This window comes from Mytilus edulis, chromosome 7 (genome assembly GCF_963676685.1).
Source record: "Mytilus edulis chromosome 7, xbMytEdul2.2, whole genome shotgun sequence".
Taxonomy (NCBI): Eukaryota; Metazoa; Mollusca; class Bivalvia; order Mytilida; family Mytilidae; genus Mytilus; species Mytilus edulis.
This window is the reverse complement of record NC_092350.1, coordinates 60,141,733-60,160,779: the sequence shown is the minus strand read 5'-3', so window position 1 is coordinate 60,160,779 and position 19,047 is coordinate 60,141,733. Positions and strand designations below refer to the sequence as shown.

General features: G+C 30.6%; 2 protein-coding genes across 2 annotated transcripts; both read right to left on the bottom strand.

Annotated features, from left to right (window-relative positions):
- Nucleotides 1–881: 881 nt before the first annotated feature.
- LOC139483280 (snaclec bothroinsularin subunit beta-like) lies at nucleotides 882–4,696 on the bottom strand. The gene is made up of 4 exons (XM_071267310.1): nucleotides 4,468–4,696; nucleotides 3,708–3,793; nucleotides 3,152–3,248; nucleotides 882–1,105 (listed from the first exon to the last, which is right to left on the bottom strand). Exons 1-4 carry the CDS (start codon nucleotides 4,694–4,696, stop codon nucleotides 882–884), a joined length of 636 nt encoding a protein of 211 aa, XP_071123411.1.
- A 6,971-nt stretch (nucleotides 4,697–11,667) lies between these two features.
- On the bottom strand, nucleotides 11,668–15,827 carry LOC139483546 (C-type lectin domain family 4 member D-like). The gene is made up of 4 exons (XM_071267561.1): nucleotides 15,494–15,827; nucleotides 13,831–13,916; nucleotides 13,136–13,232; nucleotides 11,668–12,397 (listed from the first exon to the last, which is right to left on the bottom strand). Exons 1-4 carry the CDS (start codon nucleotides 15,825–15,827, stop codon nucleotides 12,183–12,185), a joined length of 732 nt encoding a protein of 243 aa, XP_071123662.1. The 3' UTR covers nucleotides 11,668–12,182.
- Nucleotides 15,828–19,047: the final 3,220 nt, after the last annotated feature.

Sequence of the window (19,047 nt, the reverse complement as noted above, 5' to 3'; positions counted from 1 at the left end):
AACTCTTTTACTCATTTTGTCGCTAAGGGATGGTTGAATACTAGAAAAACTCGTTTAATTCTGCCACATTACATATTAGCCTGTCCTAATTTAGGAGTTTATATTTCAGGAGTTTTCGTTGTTGCTATATATAAACGGAACCTTATACACGAGATGTAAACACATATATTACTTATCTGAAAAATACATATATTTAAAAGTTTAAATGAAAGTTTTATTTTTTTAGTAGAGCATTTATTCTATTGTTTTACATTCCGTTAAACTTTATCAAAAGCTTCCACAACGATATTGTTAAAACACTTCTAACCATTTTAAATCAAAATAAATAAATGGACTGTCGGCATCTATTTACATTGATGAAATAGAGCACCGAATATCGCAAAATTGAGTTTGCATTAGATTATTTCTGATTTTTTATCGTGAACAGCTTATGATGGTTCAAATAGTTATTTTTTTAGTTCTACAAATATGACAAAGTAAGACGTTAATTTTTAACCGTGCTTAATGCTGGTTATTTAGACTCTTTTTGAAAAGGTATCCTCTTGCACAATATGTGTGTCGCTTCGAATAGGATCATTTTAAATTGTCCTTAATCTAAGGTAAAGGTGTTTTTGTGGGTTTTTTTCTCACGAAAATGCTGCAATGTGCATGTGGTTTTCTCTGATGTGTTCATTTAAACTAATTTTTGGGAAAGGATTATTTTTATAAATTTAACAGAAAAACAAAACAGAAATTCAATAAAATGTTATTTAAATAAGTTGATTCTGTCGATACTTAGTAACAAAATGAAAACCCTATTAGTATCTAATAACAATTTGAAAATAAGGAAGACATCCCACATAAAATTTTACAATAAAATAATCAGTTTACATAATACTTGTCTAATCGGCAGAAAATTCACATATATATGGCAAAACGGCACTACATGGAATATCAGCCCAATAAAAATCGATATCCTCCCATGCAACTAAACATAGTTCTGTAAACGGGTTGTTAGGTTCACCAACACCAGTACCATCAAATGGCATATCTTGACCTGGATTACTTATCCACTCAAGGTCGAAATCATTGTTAAAGTTGTAACCACCTAGCCAGTACCCTAATGCTGAAACATACAAAGAACAAACTGATTAGTATTGATGATGTCGACCTGCTTAATAGTTAATCGTGTTAATGTCAAATGCATAGGAGGATTGTTTATATACGGACTTCATATACAGGAGTGTGCTCCTTACGCAGAAACTGCTCCAACAAAGTTATGAGGAGGACTGATTAAAATTGACACTCCGTAAATTTTATGGACACCATCACGATTTGGTGGATCCATACGATGTTTCGTTGACCAAACTAGCTAAGGACATTTTTACCACATGGTAGATTGTGGTTTGTCATAATGTCGTCTAATCTTTTAATTACCAAACGTGACTTATTCCCGATTGTGACTGTTTTTCCGAGTGTGAACTCGCATTACTATAAGACGTGGTACGGTACTTAACCATCCCAAATTCATGTATTAAGTTTAAATGTTTAATGTTATATTTGTAATTCTCATCGGATTTTGTCAAATGTGTTGACGTCTTTTCTATTATATTTATGTGTTATGGTAAAGAAAATTAATCACCGCCTTCATTTATCAGATTTGATTTCGTTCAACGTAACCAGTACGATATTTTACGTTTGAAGTTAGATTCATAACAAACCGGACATAGTTTTATAATATAGTTAATTGCTACCTCAGTTTTATATTAATAAGAATTAAAATGTGCTTTGTTATTAAATGCAATATCAGTATTTAGTTCAAATATATAATCTTAAATTAATCCTAATTCTATCTTATTCATTCTTATGTGACGTCATTTTTCATTTTTTGATGATCTGTTTAACTAATTCAAATGACGTCATTTTTTCGTCAATTTTCAGTTTCAAATAGGACGTCACTTGGCGTAGAGGTTTAAACGTATTCGGATGTGTCTACTTTTGTGTTTCAAATGTCTGGTTATGTAAATGTATTTCAGTTGTTTCCTGTAATTAGTTAATACTTCAGCTTTATCATGTACATCTTTTGAATATTCATTTTATTAAATTTACTGTTTGCAAAAGTATAAATTACTCTAAATTATAGGGATTTTCTGGTAACTTAACAGAAAACCCTTGCCGTTTTTGGCACAACCTTTTTGATCTTTTGGTCCTCGATGCTGTTCAACTTTGTACTCGTTTCGGCTTTCAAACTTTTGTATCTGTGCGTCACACATAGGTCTTGTGAGGACGAAATACACTTCTGGCGTATTAAAATTTTGAACTTGTTGCCTTTTGTTGGCTGTTGTTCGTGTGATTCTTTGTCAATTGTGTTCTCCAATTTATTTATATTGTAGTCCTGTGTTGTCATTTTGATGTTATATTTCACATGGCCATAAAAGTGCGAGGTTTGGCATGCCACAAAACCAGGTTCAACCCACCATTTTTTCCTTTAAAAATGCCCTGTACCAAGTCAGGAATATGGTCATTGTTATATTATAGTTCGTTTTTGTGTGTATTACATTATAACGTTGTGTCGTTTGTTTTCTCTTATTTTTTAGTGTAAATTCACATTGCGATAAGACGTGTCACGGTACTTGTCTATCCCAAATTCATGTATTTGGTTTTGATGTTATATATATATGTTATATTTGTTATTCTCGTGGGATTTTGTCTATGTGTGTTACATTTTAGTGTTCTGTCGTTGTTTTCCTCTTATATTTAATGCGTTTCCCTCGGTTTTAGTTTGTTATCCCGATTTAGTTTTTTGTCCATGGATTTATGAGTTTTGAACAGCGGTATACTACTGTTGCCTTTATTTATGTAAATGTAATATGACTATACACACATTCTTTGTTCCGATGTTAGAAATGTGTCCGTTTGCCGGTGTTAGAGGATACACATAGTATCAAGAAGAAGAAGAAGATAGAAAGGTGGATGCAAGATCATATGCATCTTGTATGGAAATTACCACAAAACCGCTTTGCAGAAAATCGTAAACGTGAAGCAAACGTTTCGAAATCGCGTGACATTTTTGTCATAAAATAAACTCCGTTGAAATACTCTCTCTTCACTCTTAACCTAACCTTTATTCATAAATCATGTGTCTCTTCCTAAATAAAATATTTCCACTTACTTCCTGTGTTTCTAGTCTGTAATTCAGTAAGGATAAAATCATTCTCTTCCTTCGTTTCTATTTCAATCAATTTACCGCCTTGGCATTTACAATCGTCCTATAAAAAAACGAGTGCGACACAATCTTATTATATTTGGCAATAAGACTAATTGAGGAATAAAGTACTTTCCGGTGTTCTAATTCTTAACTTGTCATAAACATACCACCATTCCTCGGGGGCCTTTTATTTCTGTTGGTTTTTTATTGCCAAAAAAGTGAATAACACTTATACCAATCGTGTTTGAGTATTTTTATGAATCAGGAGTCTGCAGAGGAAATGAGCATTAATTTCGTGCGATTTTTTTTTTTAATTCAAAGGCGACATTGAGAATAATATAGATATGGAGATGTGGCAGTATTACCCAGGCACAGATATTACAATAGGAAATAAGTAACTATAAGTTATCTAATATGCACTGTAAATTTTGCGAAAAGTTAACCTTATAGTTCTCATGAAAATATATTTAGGTAAATTGCTTATTGTGTAAGTCCACATCATATACATAGAGCAACTTACCACAGCTTCTTGCCATTTTTTCTCGTTATCAATTATTTTATATAAAGATCTATCGTAAACTAAACAGTTTGTACATGTTGATGATGCTGAAAAAAAGACATAAAGGGATGTTTATCTAAACTTAGTAGGATAGAAAAGTAGCATTCACCTGTACATGGATTAACATTTTGTACGCAAGAAGCTCGTTTTTTTCTACAAACAAACACTATCAGTGACATTCGAATCAAAGATATTAATCAGGCTGTTAGTTGTCCAATTTGAATTATTTATTTATTTTTCGATGTCTTTTAAAGCTAACTATGCGGAATGTGGTTGGCTCAGTTTTAAAGGCTGTATTGTGTTTTTGCATCATTTGCTCTCTTTTTGATAGTTTTATTTGCAATCATACCACATTCAAGACAGTACATGTAAAATTTGTGTATGTAAAATAAAATACATATATACAATATTAGGTCAATCATGTCAATGAAAGAAAGATATTTTATTTTATGAGGCTGAGGAACTTGGGATGGGTTCTACTGAGCCAGTCCACAGTTTATAATGCAACTTAAACTGATATATTGATAGCTTTTTAAATGGTAACACAATTGTCAAACTTATTTTCATCCCTTTATGAACCCCTGATTATGGAGAAAGTGCTTCATGATAAAATCTACACTATGCAAAATATAGCTATGTTACTATATATATATATATATTAAGGAAATAAACACAACTAGTTGTAGTATAAAAAAAGTATGCAGTGTATTTTGAAACTTACCATTTGCCGTTTGTTTCTTGATTGTTCTCCATCCAACGTCTATGAGTGTACCAATGAAACAAGATCCAGACTGATCAAGAACACATGTCGTTGTGTCCTCGGAAAAGCTTGCTAAACAACATTGATCTAATAATACGCACTGTCTTGCACATTCTGTTACAATTTCAGAATAAACCTCTATAGTGTCTTTACTAATCTGTAATCTGGTGTATTCCTGTGTGCTAAACATAGCTCCCGTAAAGCTCGAGGCATTTAAATTTACAATGTTGAAATTTAGTGTAATTGTGAAAAGGACACTTGCAATGGTAACACAGAAACAATTAGAAGTATTCATTGTTTAATATAATTTAAAAATCATGAAATGCTTAAAATATAAAATGTAAAAGTAAAGATGGAACAACTTCATGGGTTTTCAAACCAAGAAACAATTCCATAGAATGTATTATCTTATATATATATATATACATGTACATGACAAAGAAAAAATGACCCTCATATCAATTATAATTGAAATATCGATGATGTTTTTAACAAACACAGATGCTTAAACAAAATATTATTACAGAAGGGAACATAATATTGACTATATAGATCAATATATTGATTGCGATTACGACAGTTTAAATTCGCCGTTTTAAAATTTATTCATTCTCAGTAAATAAATATGAAAACAAAAACCCACCAGCCGAAAGAAATGAAATTCAACCAATAACGTGACATGACGTTTTTGAATATCTCAGTAACTGCAAGTGTTATTGGAATAAAGTCTTGACAATGCACATGTACTCAATAGTAAACACAATTAATAAAAAAAAAAAACAATCTTTTTATAGACCTTATGTATTTATGAGGGTCTAAATATGCGTTTTCCCGTCTGTATTTAAGATATTTGGGTCATTTAAAAAAAAAAAATACTTTTCATTCACCCATTTATCGTCATTTGTTGAAAATGATTCATACACATATACCAGTGAACTGTCAGATGTTTTCGATCTAAATAGCTAATTTATATTTAACTAATTTATATGTCCGTGCCTTGATAATTTAACTATCGAGATTGTATAAATCCGATAATCCATGAGTAACTATGTATAAGGTGTGTGTGAGAGATTCTCGTGATTAGTAAGTTGATTTGAGTGAAAAGACAGACAATTGTTTTGACTACCTTTTGTATATTTATAACTATCTGCCGTTAAAACACAATATAAACGAAGACTATTTTACTGCAGATTCGCATTTTGCTAATAACAACATGACACAGATAGTAACAACTATAGCTCACCATACGACCGTCAACATTGAGAAAATCCTATATTCACATAATCAGCTAAACAAAGATCTGAAATGAAAAATGTAAAACAATTAAAACAAACAAGTTAACGGCCTAATTTATGTACAAAAAATAAACGAAAAACAAATGTGTGACGCATCAACAAACGATAACCATTGACTTAATATTGTCTTCTGAGAGCTACCTCAATGCTGCTAACATTTAATAAGAGAAATAATGCTTCTGAGATTAAATTATCAGTCAGTTCATATCCAACATACTCTGGATTTAAGGTAAAGACAACATAAACAGTCAGAACAAAATATGACCTTGTGCAATTCCAAGATACAGGTATCGACAGATTGTAGATACATGAATAAAAATAACAAAATCAATATTTATACATATAAAAACAAAATATGCAATGATTAAATCACAATGATGAATCGATAACCTTTTAGAGTAAGTTTATTTAAAGGATCGATAAATATACCAGATTTTATTTTATTTCATATGTTGTGCTTAATTTTATCATATTTTATATGTTTAATTTAGTATATTATTCAAATATATTGAATTTAATTGGGCAACAAACACAACCTATGCAGGCCCTGTTTACAAATCAAGATACAATATATTGCATTCAAACAAAGCAAGACATACACAAAGATGATCGCAACACATAATTAATTTTCCATAAAATATAATAAATGCAATAACTGCTTTTTAAAAAACAAATATGAGTGATATAAAGGAGTACCTAATTTTACTAATTTATTGCACCTGAAGAATAACAACAGTGAGTAATAACTATACTGATGCATTAAAGAATCGTAATTATATATACAAAAACATAGTTTCCTTAGAGAAACTAGTTAAACAATATGTTTCCTAGCTGTGACAAACACATTCCTGTACACATAAAAAATGATTCTGAATATACGCCATTTGTATACAGTGATGACGTCATTGTTGCGTCTCCAGTGATTGTAAATTCTAAACCAATGAATTCAAATACTTCAACATTTATTGTCCAAAAAGTAAAAACTGTCATCGTGGTTATTAATAAAGAAATGGAAAGAGGAATATATTTCATTTTATTTAGTGACAGAACGACAAAAAAATGTCTAGCTACATAAATCAAGATGCTGTCTTCAATATGCAAAAGGAGAACTTATAATTGCGTCCAATTAAAATTTTATCAGATCAAAATTCTGATATCCATTTGATCCAAAAGTATCAAGATTGATCGTTATACTAATAATAAGGAAACATTTGTTCGTTTCAAATTTTAATTATTGTAATTAGCGACTATGTTAAAAGAAAGGATATTGCAATTTAATGAAATTGAAAACAAATCTTAAGATTTAATTTGCAAATAAACTTATTGCAAAGCCTTTTTTTATATACTTAATGAACTGTTCGATCAAAAATATACAAGAAATCAGCAATGTATTGTTACGGCTAATGTATAGGGAAATGTCATTCAGCAGATGAAATTAAATTGTTCTAAAACACAGCATACTAATAATTAAAAAAAAAAAACACAATAATTTGCTTAAAAAGAAATACTCGTAGGTAAAATCGAAATATTTACTTAATATTTAAATATATTAATTTTTCTAATTCTAAAGTAACTCCTTATCTTCGTCACATGCGACTTAACCCGAGGTAGTAGTAAACAAATCTTATTGTCTGCGTGCATATACTTCTAATTATTCACCTGATCCAGTAAAAGTGAGAAGATTAAAAATAAACCAAACTATTGTATCACAGTCACATATTTATGTTGCACATCAAAGTTAGTTGATTTTGTAATTTCGTTATATTTTATAGTAATTTTTGATGTACCTTTATCAGCAACTATCAAACAAAAAATATATGAAGGCCATGTATATTTCAATACACAGAAATTTTGTGAGCTATCTGACTATAAAAACATGAATGTAAAATATAAAAATTCCGAACTCTGCGGAAAATTTCCGACTAAGTAGAGGCATTTCCTTTTGTAGAACATGATTTATTACACCTGGTTTCATAGTTAGCTCAACATTTTTTTTCATCGCATTTTTCTCAGGAACTACAATACAAGGATTTCTGAAATTTGGTTTCAGGGTTTATATAAGTCACCTTTTCGTTTTGTGCTTTTCAGAATTATCACTCAACAACGTCCTGTTTACCGTACACTTGTATCATTTTACTCATGATAGCCAAGTTGAACATTTTCGTCGAATTTTTCTCAGGAACTACAACACAACAGTTCAAGAATTTCTGAAATTTGGTTTCAGAGTTTATATAAGTTAACTACAACGTGTGTTGTGTTTTCAGATTCATCATTCAACATCTTTCTGTTTACCAAACATTCACCTTTGTTTATTATATAAAAGCTATCCACTTGCTGCCGGGGTATCATCGGTGAGCAGAAGCTTGCAGTCTCACTTTTTTGTTGTGATTTTGTGGGAGGCTGATATGATCAACAGTTTTGCTCAAAACTAGATATTTCAAAGTCAAAATAAAATGCAAGAGATACAAAGCAAATTTCAACAATTTGTAAATGTATTCTTTGCAATCTTAACTTTTTAGCATTATTTAATAAATTAGTTGCAGCATTTTAAAAGTAAAAGGTAAAATTAAAAATGTAACAAACTGCATGGAGAATTCAATTCGGAAAGTTCATTTTTATTTGGCACAATTAAAAGCTCAAACAATTCAAATGAATGGAACACAACTGTCATAATCTTCCATTGGGGCCTTTTTTTATAGTTGAGGAAATTGGTGGGATAAATCTGGTTTTATAGTTATCTAAACCTTTCATATGTATGATAGTTGCATACATTGTTTTGTGGTTTTGTATAGGGTTATTTGTATTTATTCGACGATCATACTTTTCAATTAATGTACAACATACATTTTGAACGGATATGAAAATATGTATCTGTCATAATAGAAGATCACACGAGAGGATCTATATCAGTTTGTATTTAATTCAACTTAATCATGTTAATATCGAAATTGATACAATGGTTAAGGTTATCTTTATAGAAAAACAATATTTAGTTTGTCTCAATAACAGCTGTTTTCAGGACAAATGTGAAGCATGATTTTGAGCTTCGTTTTTTCCGCAAATACATCTGCCAATTTCTATAACGATATAATAAATGAATAGCAATTAACTTGACACTGACAATAATCAATTTTGTAATGTGAGAAGCAATTAAATTTTGTAAATCTATCGATGACCGGTAAAAATGAAATAATTAAAATCGTTTGATAAAAATAGATACCAATTACAACAAATATTTAAAGATACAGACATATTTACTATATTTTATCATGGATCAGAATTCTATTGCATAATTTCTATCGGTTCTTTTTCAAATGATACACATGTTGATATATATCATGTTTATATTATGACCATGATAACAAGAATATTGTATGCCTTTGGAACGTACTATTATGAACAGATAAAGGGGTTTTTAAACATGTTATACGTATCTTTAATAATAAACGTTTGTAAACAAATGTGTCATTCAGAGTACTTTGATAATGATTAGTATAATTTTGTAGTGTTATTTTTATCGATATATGTTTTCATCAGTATTCATTTGATTTAACCATGTATTATTTGTATTCCCTGTTTGGTATGTTCCTTTTTTTTTCAGAAATCCGTACTTTTTCGTTCGTATTTTGATTCAATATTTCATATTCACGCAGCATTCTGAATCTTAATATATAAAACATTTTCAATTTAGTATGTTTACTTTTGAATTTTAATAAATAGAAGTAGGAATTTAACAAAGCCAAAAATAAAAGATATATATCTTTAATCTTCTAGTTTTTTACATTGGTGTCATTCTATCTGATATGTTGTCGTTTTAAAATCAAATGTGTGGGTGTTACATACACGTTCATGGAGAATACTATGTTAAAATATCTGAATGTTTTAGATACAGCTAGTAACTTTCTGTTTTAGAAAAAATGTAGCTTCGCAATGATCGGATCATTGTTCGTGAAACTGTATATTCAATGACATTTATTTCGATTAGCTGTGTGATTACAAGTAATTTATATGAGCATATTTTTGTCAAAGGGTAAAACTATATAACAATATGTTACAATGTATACCTCTTCCAATGTACGTGTTCAATAACCGACTAATTGCACGATGTAAAATCATATATTGTATGTTATACGTTATAAACTTATGTATCCAGTACAAAAGGACTGACTTATACTTCAATTTTTTTAACTGTCAGGAGCGGGGCGATATATGCTCTCAACCCTTTGGCAAATCAGAAAAAAAGAGGTAGTGAAAGATATCAAAGACAAATTCAAACTCATTAGTCATAGGATTAAAAAGAGGAATTGCAAACACCATGACAGAGCATGACAGACGACACAAAAAAACGGTGTAATATACTTAAGACTGCACAGCACTTTGTTTGCGTGCATGACTTGTTGTACACGTCAACAGCATTATACTTTTTTATACTGCGGTCTAATCAATCAAACTGTATCCGACGTTTTGATTTATAGTCTACCTTGTTGTTATATTGAACATGCATAAACTGTTACCATAAGGAATTTGAGTAAAGCATACATAATCCAAAATACTTTCCATTTATATTGAGCAACATTTCAGCAGCACCTGCATACGGTGTATATATCTCCCAATTGATACGATATTCACGTGCTTGCATTTCCTATCATGATTTTCTTGTAGCTATCAAATCAAGAGATCCAAATGGTGAAGTTGAAATCATCTCTTCGTAAATTTTACGGACGCCATAACGAGTTGGTTGACCGTTATGGAATAACCGTTTCACAAATGATATCGGATATGTTCCTTACGTCGTAACTACAGTTCCCTTCCCTTTCATAAATGTGACCTACCAAAATAGACTATTTACCGGATTTGTTATCTCATAAGCAACAGGAAGGGTGCCACATGTGGAGCAGTATCTGTTTACCCTTCCGGATTACCTGAGATCACCCCTATTTTTGGTGGCGTTCGTATTGGTTATTCTTTAGTATTCTATGTTGTGTTATGTGTACTATTGTTTGTCTGTTTGTCCTTGTCATTTTTAGCCATGGCGTTGAAAGTTTATTGTTGATCTATGAGTTTGAATGTCCCACTGGTATCTAAAATTCTTCGTTTACTTCTAAGATCTAGAGAAAATCCGTTTTAAAGGGTTACAAAATATCATTGACTGTCTGTCCCTCTGGTATCTTTTGTCCCTCTATTTTGTCACAAAATTAGAAAAAGTTTTCATTTCATTCAAATCACTCAAATTAATGCTAACATGTTTTACTCCGCCATATTATGTAAATATGTACCTGTCCCAAGCCAAGAGCCTGTAATGCAGTGGTTGTCGTTTGTTGATGTGTAACATATATGTTTTTCGCCCTTTATTTTTTGTACAAAAATTAGGCCGTTAGTTTTTATCGTTTGAATTGTTTTTCATTTGTCATTTCGGTGCCTTTTACATGTTTTATAGCTGATTATGCGGTATGGGCTTTGCTTATTTTGAAATCCATATGGTAACCTATAGTTGTTAATTTTTGAGTCATTTGGTCTCTTGTAGACGATTGGCAATCATACCACATCTTCAATGTTATATGTTGTTTATTACATAATTAATTATCTTTTATACATTTATGAAATCTTTTGATCAATACTGTTTAAAGTGTTTTCATTCATTTAAATTCAAGTGTGTTCAAACCCATTTTAATGCCGGGAGAAATTTTTCTGTTTTGGCTATATACATTTATGAACATTGTATAAAGGAAACTTCTTTTTTGTTTAGTATCTATCCATATATTGATGGATTGATCCTGGTTCTAAAGCTAGCTGAACCTCTTATTTGTATGACGTTTGCATCAAATTCCATGATATTAACAACGATGTGTGAATTAAGAAGCCTGTGTGAGTGTTAATTGTATTAATTTCTAATCAGTACAAATTACATCTCTAATTGACATGTTTTGCAAGTCAGAATAACATGGTATAGAGTAGATACAATCTCCACAAAACGCAATAAAATAATGAAAACGACGGTAAACAAATGTTGATTAAAACAAATATAACACACTATTTACAATATGTTTTAAAGTTGTTGTTTTTTTCAATCATCAATGATCATCGAGGGTTTTGATGAAAGGACTTGTTAGCAAAATAAAAGTTGTGATGAATATTGCATATCATAGTTGGGCAAATTAGCATATACCTCATACAAACCAAACGCTTCAAACTTGAACAGTTTATAAATATACAGGAAGTATATTTCAAAAAGTACGGGATTTAATTAAATATAAAGACATATATCATCATATAAATTGGATAAGAATCCTATACATTTTCTGTAGGAACACAATCTTTTCAAAATCACTTTGTCCCACACAGCCGTTTCAAACAAACAACCTGTTCCTTACGCATCCTGAGTCAAAACTCACATATGTATGCTGATATCGTGTGACAATTACCATCTACCCATTCGAAATTAAAATTTGTAAATGCCATTAAACATCTTTCACTGTCTGGTTGATTCGGTTCATTGGGAGCAAAATTAAAATAAGGCATCCTTTCATTTGGTTTGCTGATCCATTCCAAATCACTGTCCTTGTTAAAGTTGTAACCTCCCAACCAGTATCCCAATACTTAAAAAAAACCAATTTTAAAATGTATATTGAAATAGAAATTTCAGAGTTCGATATGATTGAGTTAATTAGTGATTATTATAGATACACTATATAGATTATACAAATTCGTATGCATGAACCAGGTTTCTTAGTGTCATTGAACTGTCGATTCATTTCCACATGAATTTACTGATACTTACAATTCACAGAATGAGGTAATGACCAAAGTTATCGGCTCCATTTAAATATTCTGATAGTCTCACCGTACATACACATGTAAATCATTATAGGTAATCTAAACCCTCTGTTTCAACATTTTCCGCCTTTGGGTGATTAATTCACAATACATATTCACGTTAGTCGTGTGAACTAGAGTACATATATTAAAAATATAACATTAAGTGCGACAATTTAAGTTAAATGTTTCAGTAAATACATTCAAAATATTGATTGTGCAAGTTTTTGTCAAAAGCATAATATGTAAAATATATGTGTTTTTTTTTATTAAATTCAAAAAGAAAAACTATTGTACAAAATAACCACAAAAACTGCTAAATAGCACTAAGCTGTCCTAGTGTGCTCAAAGATATGTTAACAGTTACTACACATCAACATTTTGAACCCCATAATTGATTTTGTATGCATGATGTAATACTTCCAACTTCGTATGCCATTATCTGCGATATGACATCACCTAAACAGGAATCAAATAAACTTGTATATACAATAACATGTACAGTAAAAGGATAAACATACCTCCAGTGTTTCTTGTAAATAGTTCATTTGTGATAAACTCGCTCTCAGCTTCAGTTTCTATTTCAGCCAAATTTCCCCCAAAGCATGAACAGTTATTCTGAAATATAAGCTAAAATGAAGCCAATGTAAACGGTTATGAGTAAAATCTGTGTTAATAATTTAAAAAAAAGATACATTCATTTCTTCATGTAATTTTTTACTATTGTATGTAGTTTCAAGTTTTCGGTTTCAATTTATTCAGATGTAACCCGTCATAACGACGAAAAGGTGAAATGCATGAAGTTTAGCTTTAATTGTTCAGTAGGACACACATTTATAACATGACAATCATAAAGGAATAAATAGTTTGCTTACATTTAGAAGGTCCTTATATGTACATTATATATTTATAAAAATGTGAAAACATTGTGTTTGCCAAAGATATGATATAATTGATTAAAAGTTAAAGAGAATATATACCAACCAAATAAAACATGAATTAAAACTAATACCAATTACAAATAGAAAATTCAAACAAGAAAAAACCAGTAGAGAAATGCTACAAAAAATAATAACGCTAGAGCACAAAATACTTGCTTTTTTTTAAAGCTCGGTTATCAAAAGTACTTAACGTAACAAAACAGGGTAAATAGATCAACAAAAATCGCTTCGTCAACAGAAAGCTTATATGTACGAAAAAACACATTATACTTTACCATTGCCTCTGACCAAGTGGCTGTAACTTCAATAATTTTGTACGTAGACATACCGAAGCTGACACATTTAGTGCATGCCGGTGGATCTATAATAGATAAATGTTAGTTATCCTTTTATTCATATACAAAAAAGAGAAGATGTGTTATGCTTTAAAAAAAAATGTAAATAGACATGTATGCACTAGACTTAAAATGACGCGAAAATAAGCACTTATGATACTACGGACGTTCATCATTAATTAAAGAAACCATATTTTATAGTCAGCTGTAAAAGACCCAAACATGAAAAATGTTAAACATGAAGAAATTAAAGGTCTAAATCATAAAAATGTACAAAATATAAAATCATATTTCAAATGTTGGGCGATTAAAACATTACACAAATAATACTGACGTGAGAATGAACATTTTATTATGGAAAAAAAGGGTTGAAAAGTGAAAACAAGGCTAGGAAAACAGACAGAAAATCTGAGAAGCACAAAACAATCAGAGAGTAAGTACAAAAAAATCAATGATCGAGAATCACAGCATACAAAAACAAAAGATCGACGCAGAAGGTTTGGACTGATCGTTTTTTTTTCAGACGTTTTTGTTACAAGCATGCCCTTTCATAGTCGATTACGTCACACTATGTGGTGATTTGCGATGAAACGGGCAGTATTATCATAGCATCTACTATAGTATACACGTTATATAAATTAAGGCAACAGTATTATATCGTTACTAAGAAAGGAGATAATGTTTGTCAGTATTCCAGGTTTGATATAATTCTATAAACAAATATTCAATCGTACTGTACAAGTGAACAACTAATTTAAATTTTCAACGAAGTACAGCTTTTCTTCAGGCTTTACGCATATTTTCTAATACAACAAATCAAATATTTGTGAAATTAAAATGTTTCCTTTTACAACAAAATGTATCACTTAAAAAAATTAATCTAAAGAACAACCAGATTTTTTTTTCCGATGAGAAGAGAAATATTCTCTGAAAATTGAAAAAAAGTCATCGAATCTGAGGGAAATGTCTTCAATTTTGTTATCGAAACAGTTACCTGTCTAAAATACCCAGTATGACTTTTTGAACTTCAATTAGTTTTATATAGTCTTATCCGTGCATTGTTTTATGGGTCACCCCAATGCAAGGAAAACATTATATTTTATGTTGCACCACTCCTGCCAACTTTGCAATCTTAAAAAAATATCGTGTTGCGTTTCTCTTTTATTTGTGTGGATTCCAAACGAATATAAGCACTGTTAAAATACAATCAAATTTAACTATTACAGTTTTGGTTTAAGAGTACGTTCTTAGAACACGATGTTTGGAACCAATATCTGGTTTAAACAGTTTTGGTAAATCATTCGACAGGAGAAATGTTGCTGAATTGTGTATCTGAGTGAATGGATATCTTGTAGAAATATTAAACAAACGATAAAGTTGATCACTTCTTTCTAATTCGTGTGATAATGAAAAGAGATGTTTGCATGATCTTAAATTATTTGTTATTCTAGTTGACGATCTACATATATAGACAAAACGTCAAATTCAGAATGTTTTTTTTCAAATGATATAAGATAAATTATTGTGAAGATATCAATGACTGATTACACCCGATGATGCCAAAATGTGTGCATTTTTATAAAGTTTATTCTGATTAACTTACAATACTTATTTTGTTTTAAAGCTCTCGATCCAACAGCAAGTATAGTAATAGCACAACAATTTTCCGATTTGTCAAGTCGACACATTGAAGTTTCATCAAAACTAGCAACACAACATTTTTCTTGTAATAAACACATCAAAGCGCACATTGATAATGACTCTGCGTATACATCATCCGTATATTGTGACGACAAAACACTTTCTTCGCTATGGACTGTAAAAATCACTTCTGTCAATTCCGAAAAATGAGAACTTGAAAAACATAACACAGTAACTGTCATCACTACATACATTCTTAAACAATCACTGTCCGTAATCACCATATTTCGAAACATAAAGAAGTCCGTCTTATCTAATTCTGGTTACTTTAGGGGAAGTCATGAGTTTAACTAATACAGATTGTTTCTTGTTAGATTAATGCTTACAATCAATAAGAATATCTCAACATTAATTAGATTTTAATTAGTTGCAATTATCTGCTCTGTAACAATTACAATTGAGAAACATTATCGACGCATATGGTAAAGTTTCATCCTAATCAATTCACAGAAAAAAAAAACTATTGTGTTTGCGGAGCCCTAAAGCAAATACAAACATTTAGTTAATCATCCTTGAAATTAATTATCACTGACATGCACATGAATAATAATACACTGTCATATATACAATGTACTATCTGATTTTAGATCGTAGTCAAGATAAATTTAAGCACAATTAACAGAGTTCTATAGTATTAACAATATAATCCCTCTATAGACAATCATATTTGATTACCCCTTAGTGCAGCTGTGATTTGGTTTGAAACTTTTAGTTCACAAAAGAAATAGCGAACCCTTCACCAGATATTAAAAAATATATTCAACGCTACACAGACAACTAAAGATTAATTAATCATGTAACGTTTTGATTTTCTTGAAAATAAAAACCCTATTTCAGTTAGAGCACACTCAACATCACTTTACGGCAGATGATGTCAAGGCATCCGTGGTTTACTTGTGTAGAACTTCTAGAGAGTCATCACGTAATGTTGGATTCTACACGTTTGCTACTTATCGGAATCATTATGTGTTCATTGACACAACTTAATGGTATTCCAAGGAAATAATTTCGCTGACTCTGATATGTATTTCTAAGTTTGTTACTAATTAATGGCAGGTATGTAGACAGTGTTGTTTAGACACTTTTTCCGACGAAACGCACTTCTGGCGTATTTAATTTTAAGCTTGGTGCCTTTTGTTAGCTATTACTCGTGTATCTTCGTCCAATATGTTCTACTATTTATTTGTATTGTACTTCTGTAATGTTATGTTGTCATTTTAATGTTATATTTAACATTATCATTAAAGCGGGAGGTTTGGAATGTCACAAAACCCACCAATTTTTTTCTTTTGAAAAAATGTCCTGTAGCAAGTCAGGGATATGGCCATTGTTATATTATAGTTCGTTTCTGTGTGTGTTACAGTTTAACGTTGTGTTTCTGTTGTGTCATTTGTTTCCTCTTATAATGAGTGTGAATTCGCATTGCTATCATACGTGCCACGGTACTTTTCTATCCCAAATTCTTGTTTTTAGTTTTTATGTTATATTTGTTATTCTCATCGGACTCTGTCTAATGCATAGTTCGTTTCTGTGTGTATTACATTTTAATGTTGTGTCGTTGTTCTCCTCTTATATTTAATGCGTTTCCCTCAGTTTTAGTTTGTAGCCCGGATTTGGTTTTTTTCCATCGATTTATGAGTTTCGAACAGCGGTGTATTACTGTTGGCTTTATTTTCCATTGATAAAACTGTATGCAACTTATGAGTCTTTTGAAGACGAAACGTGCGTCTGGCGTAAATACAAAAATTTTTCCTGGTATCTATGATGAGTTTATCTACGTAAACATAAAAATGCATATACAATGGTATTTTTTCAAATATAAAAAGGTTCACACAGACTTCATTTGCAAGATACATTTGTACGTCTTTTGATGTGTCTAACGTCCATTATCACACGTTTTTTTATAACGAATCACGTGTCCGGCGTACACAATATATGTGATCATTCTATTCATAGAGGTGTGCTCTAAACAAAGAAACAAATAAAGTATCGAGGAGGAGAATTTTAAACAATTCAGTTCTACTGTCACCATCACGATTGGGTTACACAAAACAATTTGAAACGTTTACCAATTGTTAACCGCTTTAGATAAAAACTTATAAACTGAAATGAGTAACACAACCAACACCAAAACAACTGTGATAAATACAAATACTTCAGATGAGTAACCAAATCCTGATCGACCTCCATGACTAGTGACAACCATCGTGTTATTCAACGCAATTAAAATGCAGAACGATAAGTGTGAGCAGTACTGAATTCATATGACTTGTGAATAGATCTGAAAATTGGAAAAAAGACTAATTAAGTTTATTAAAATGTATTAGGTTTTTTAAGAGCTTCTTAAATCAAAATTATTGTACTAGTGTATTAACTAAACGTATGTGTAATGTAAAAGAATTTTGTATTAAGCCAACGAGATCAAGAGTAGTTGTGCATATATTCAATAAGTGCTATATGTAGTCATTAACTCGTGCAAGAGAAGCAAAATAAAAAATTAGGTCAAACAATGACATAACCTTAGATTTATGACAAAACCCCTTGATAATCTTTTTTTTTTTACTTTTAGTTTTTATAAATGAACGAATAAACAAAAATTATCTGGTATTCTACATGTTCTAACTATGATTATAATTTCTTATCTCAAAACCTTACTACTGTGCTCGTTTACAACTTATTCTCGTATCAATTTAGTTTTTCTATAGTACTTAGCCTCAAAAAGAAAACGGTAAAAATGGTACATTTGTATGTACCATGAATACATCAATAGAACGAAGTGGGGCTAATAACTTATAAAAGAACAATTAGCTTTCAAACTCTTTTTATTTTTAAGCAGCGGTTATAATAATACAATCTGGCAAAAGTAACATATATCATAATATGTCACACTGTTGTCAATATAATGAAATGTGATGCGACTGTCATACACGTGATAGGTTTAGTCAGCTATAAGACAGGTTTAATTCATTATGTTCTATATAAGAAAATTCATGTACCAGGTCAGGAATACGACAATTGTCATTCATTTCTTTGATGTGTTTGAGCGTTTAATTTTGCCATTTGAACATGGACTTTCTGTTTTATATCTAACGCGGTGTTCGCTATTTTCGGTATTTAACTTTAACCATAGGTACTATCGATTTTTTTTATATTTCAAACGCATGATACGCATGCATAAGGGACATCGTTTGCGAAGTAGACATCTGAAAAGTGACAGTAATATGACTCAATACTGGACAAAAAGAAAATGTGCTACATTATTTGCAAAGATTGTTGATACAATATTGAAATAAAAATTTAGGAAAAGTTTCCTATCGTGAGCAAATTATTTAAATGATTTTGGTTTGTACAATATTCTACACTTGTCAATAGTTGACCATTATGAACTATCTGTTCTGCAAGAGTTGTATATCAGTGATGTATGTTTACTCAGTTTTAGCTGTTTGATCCCAATTA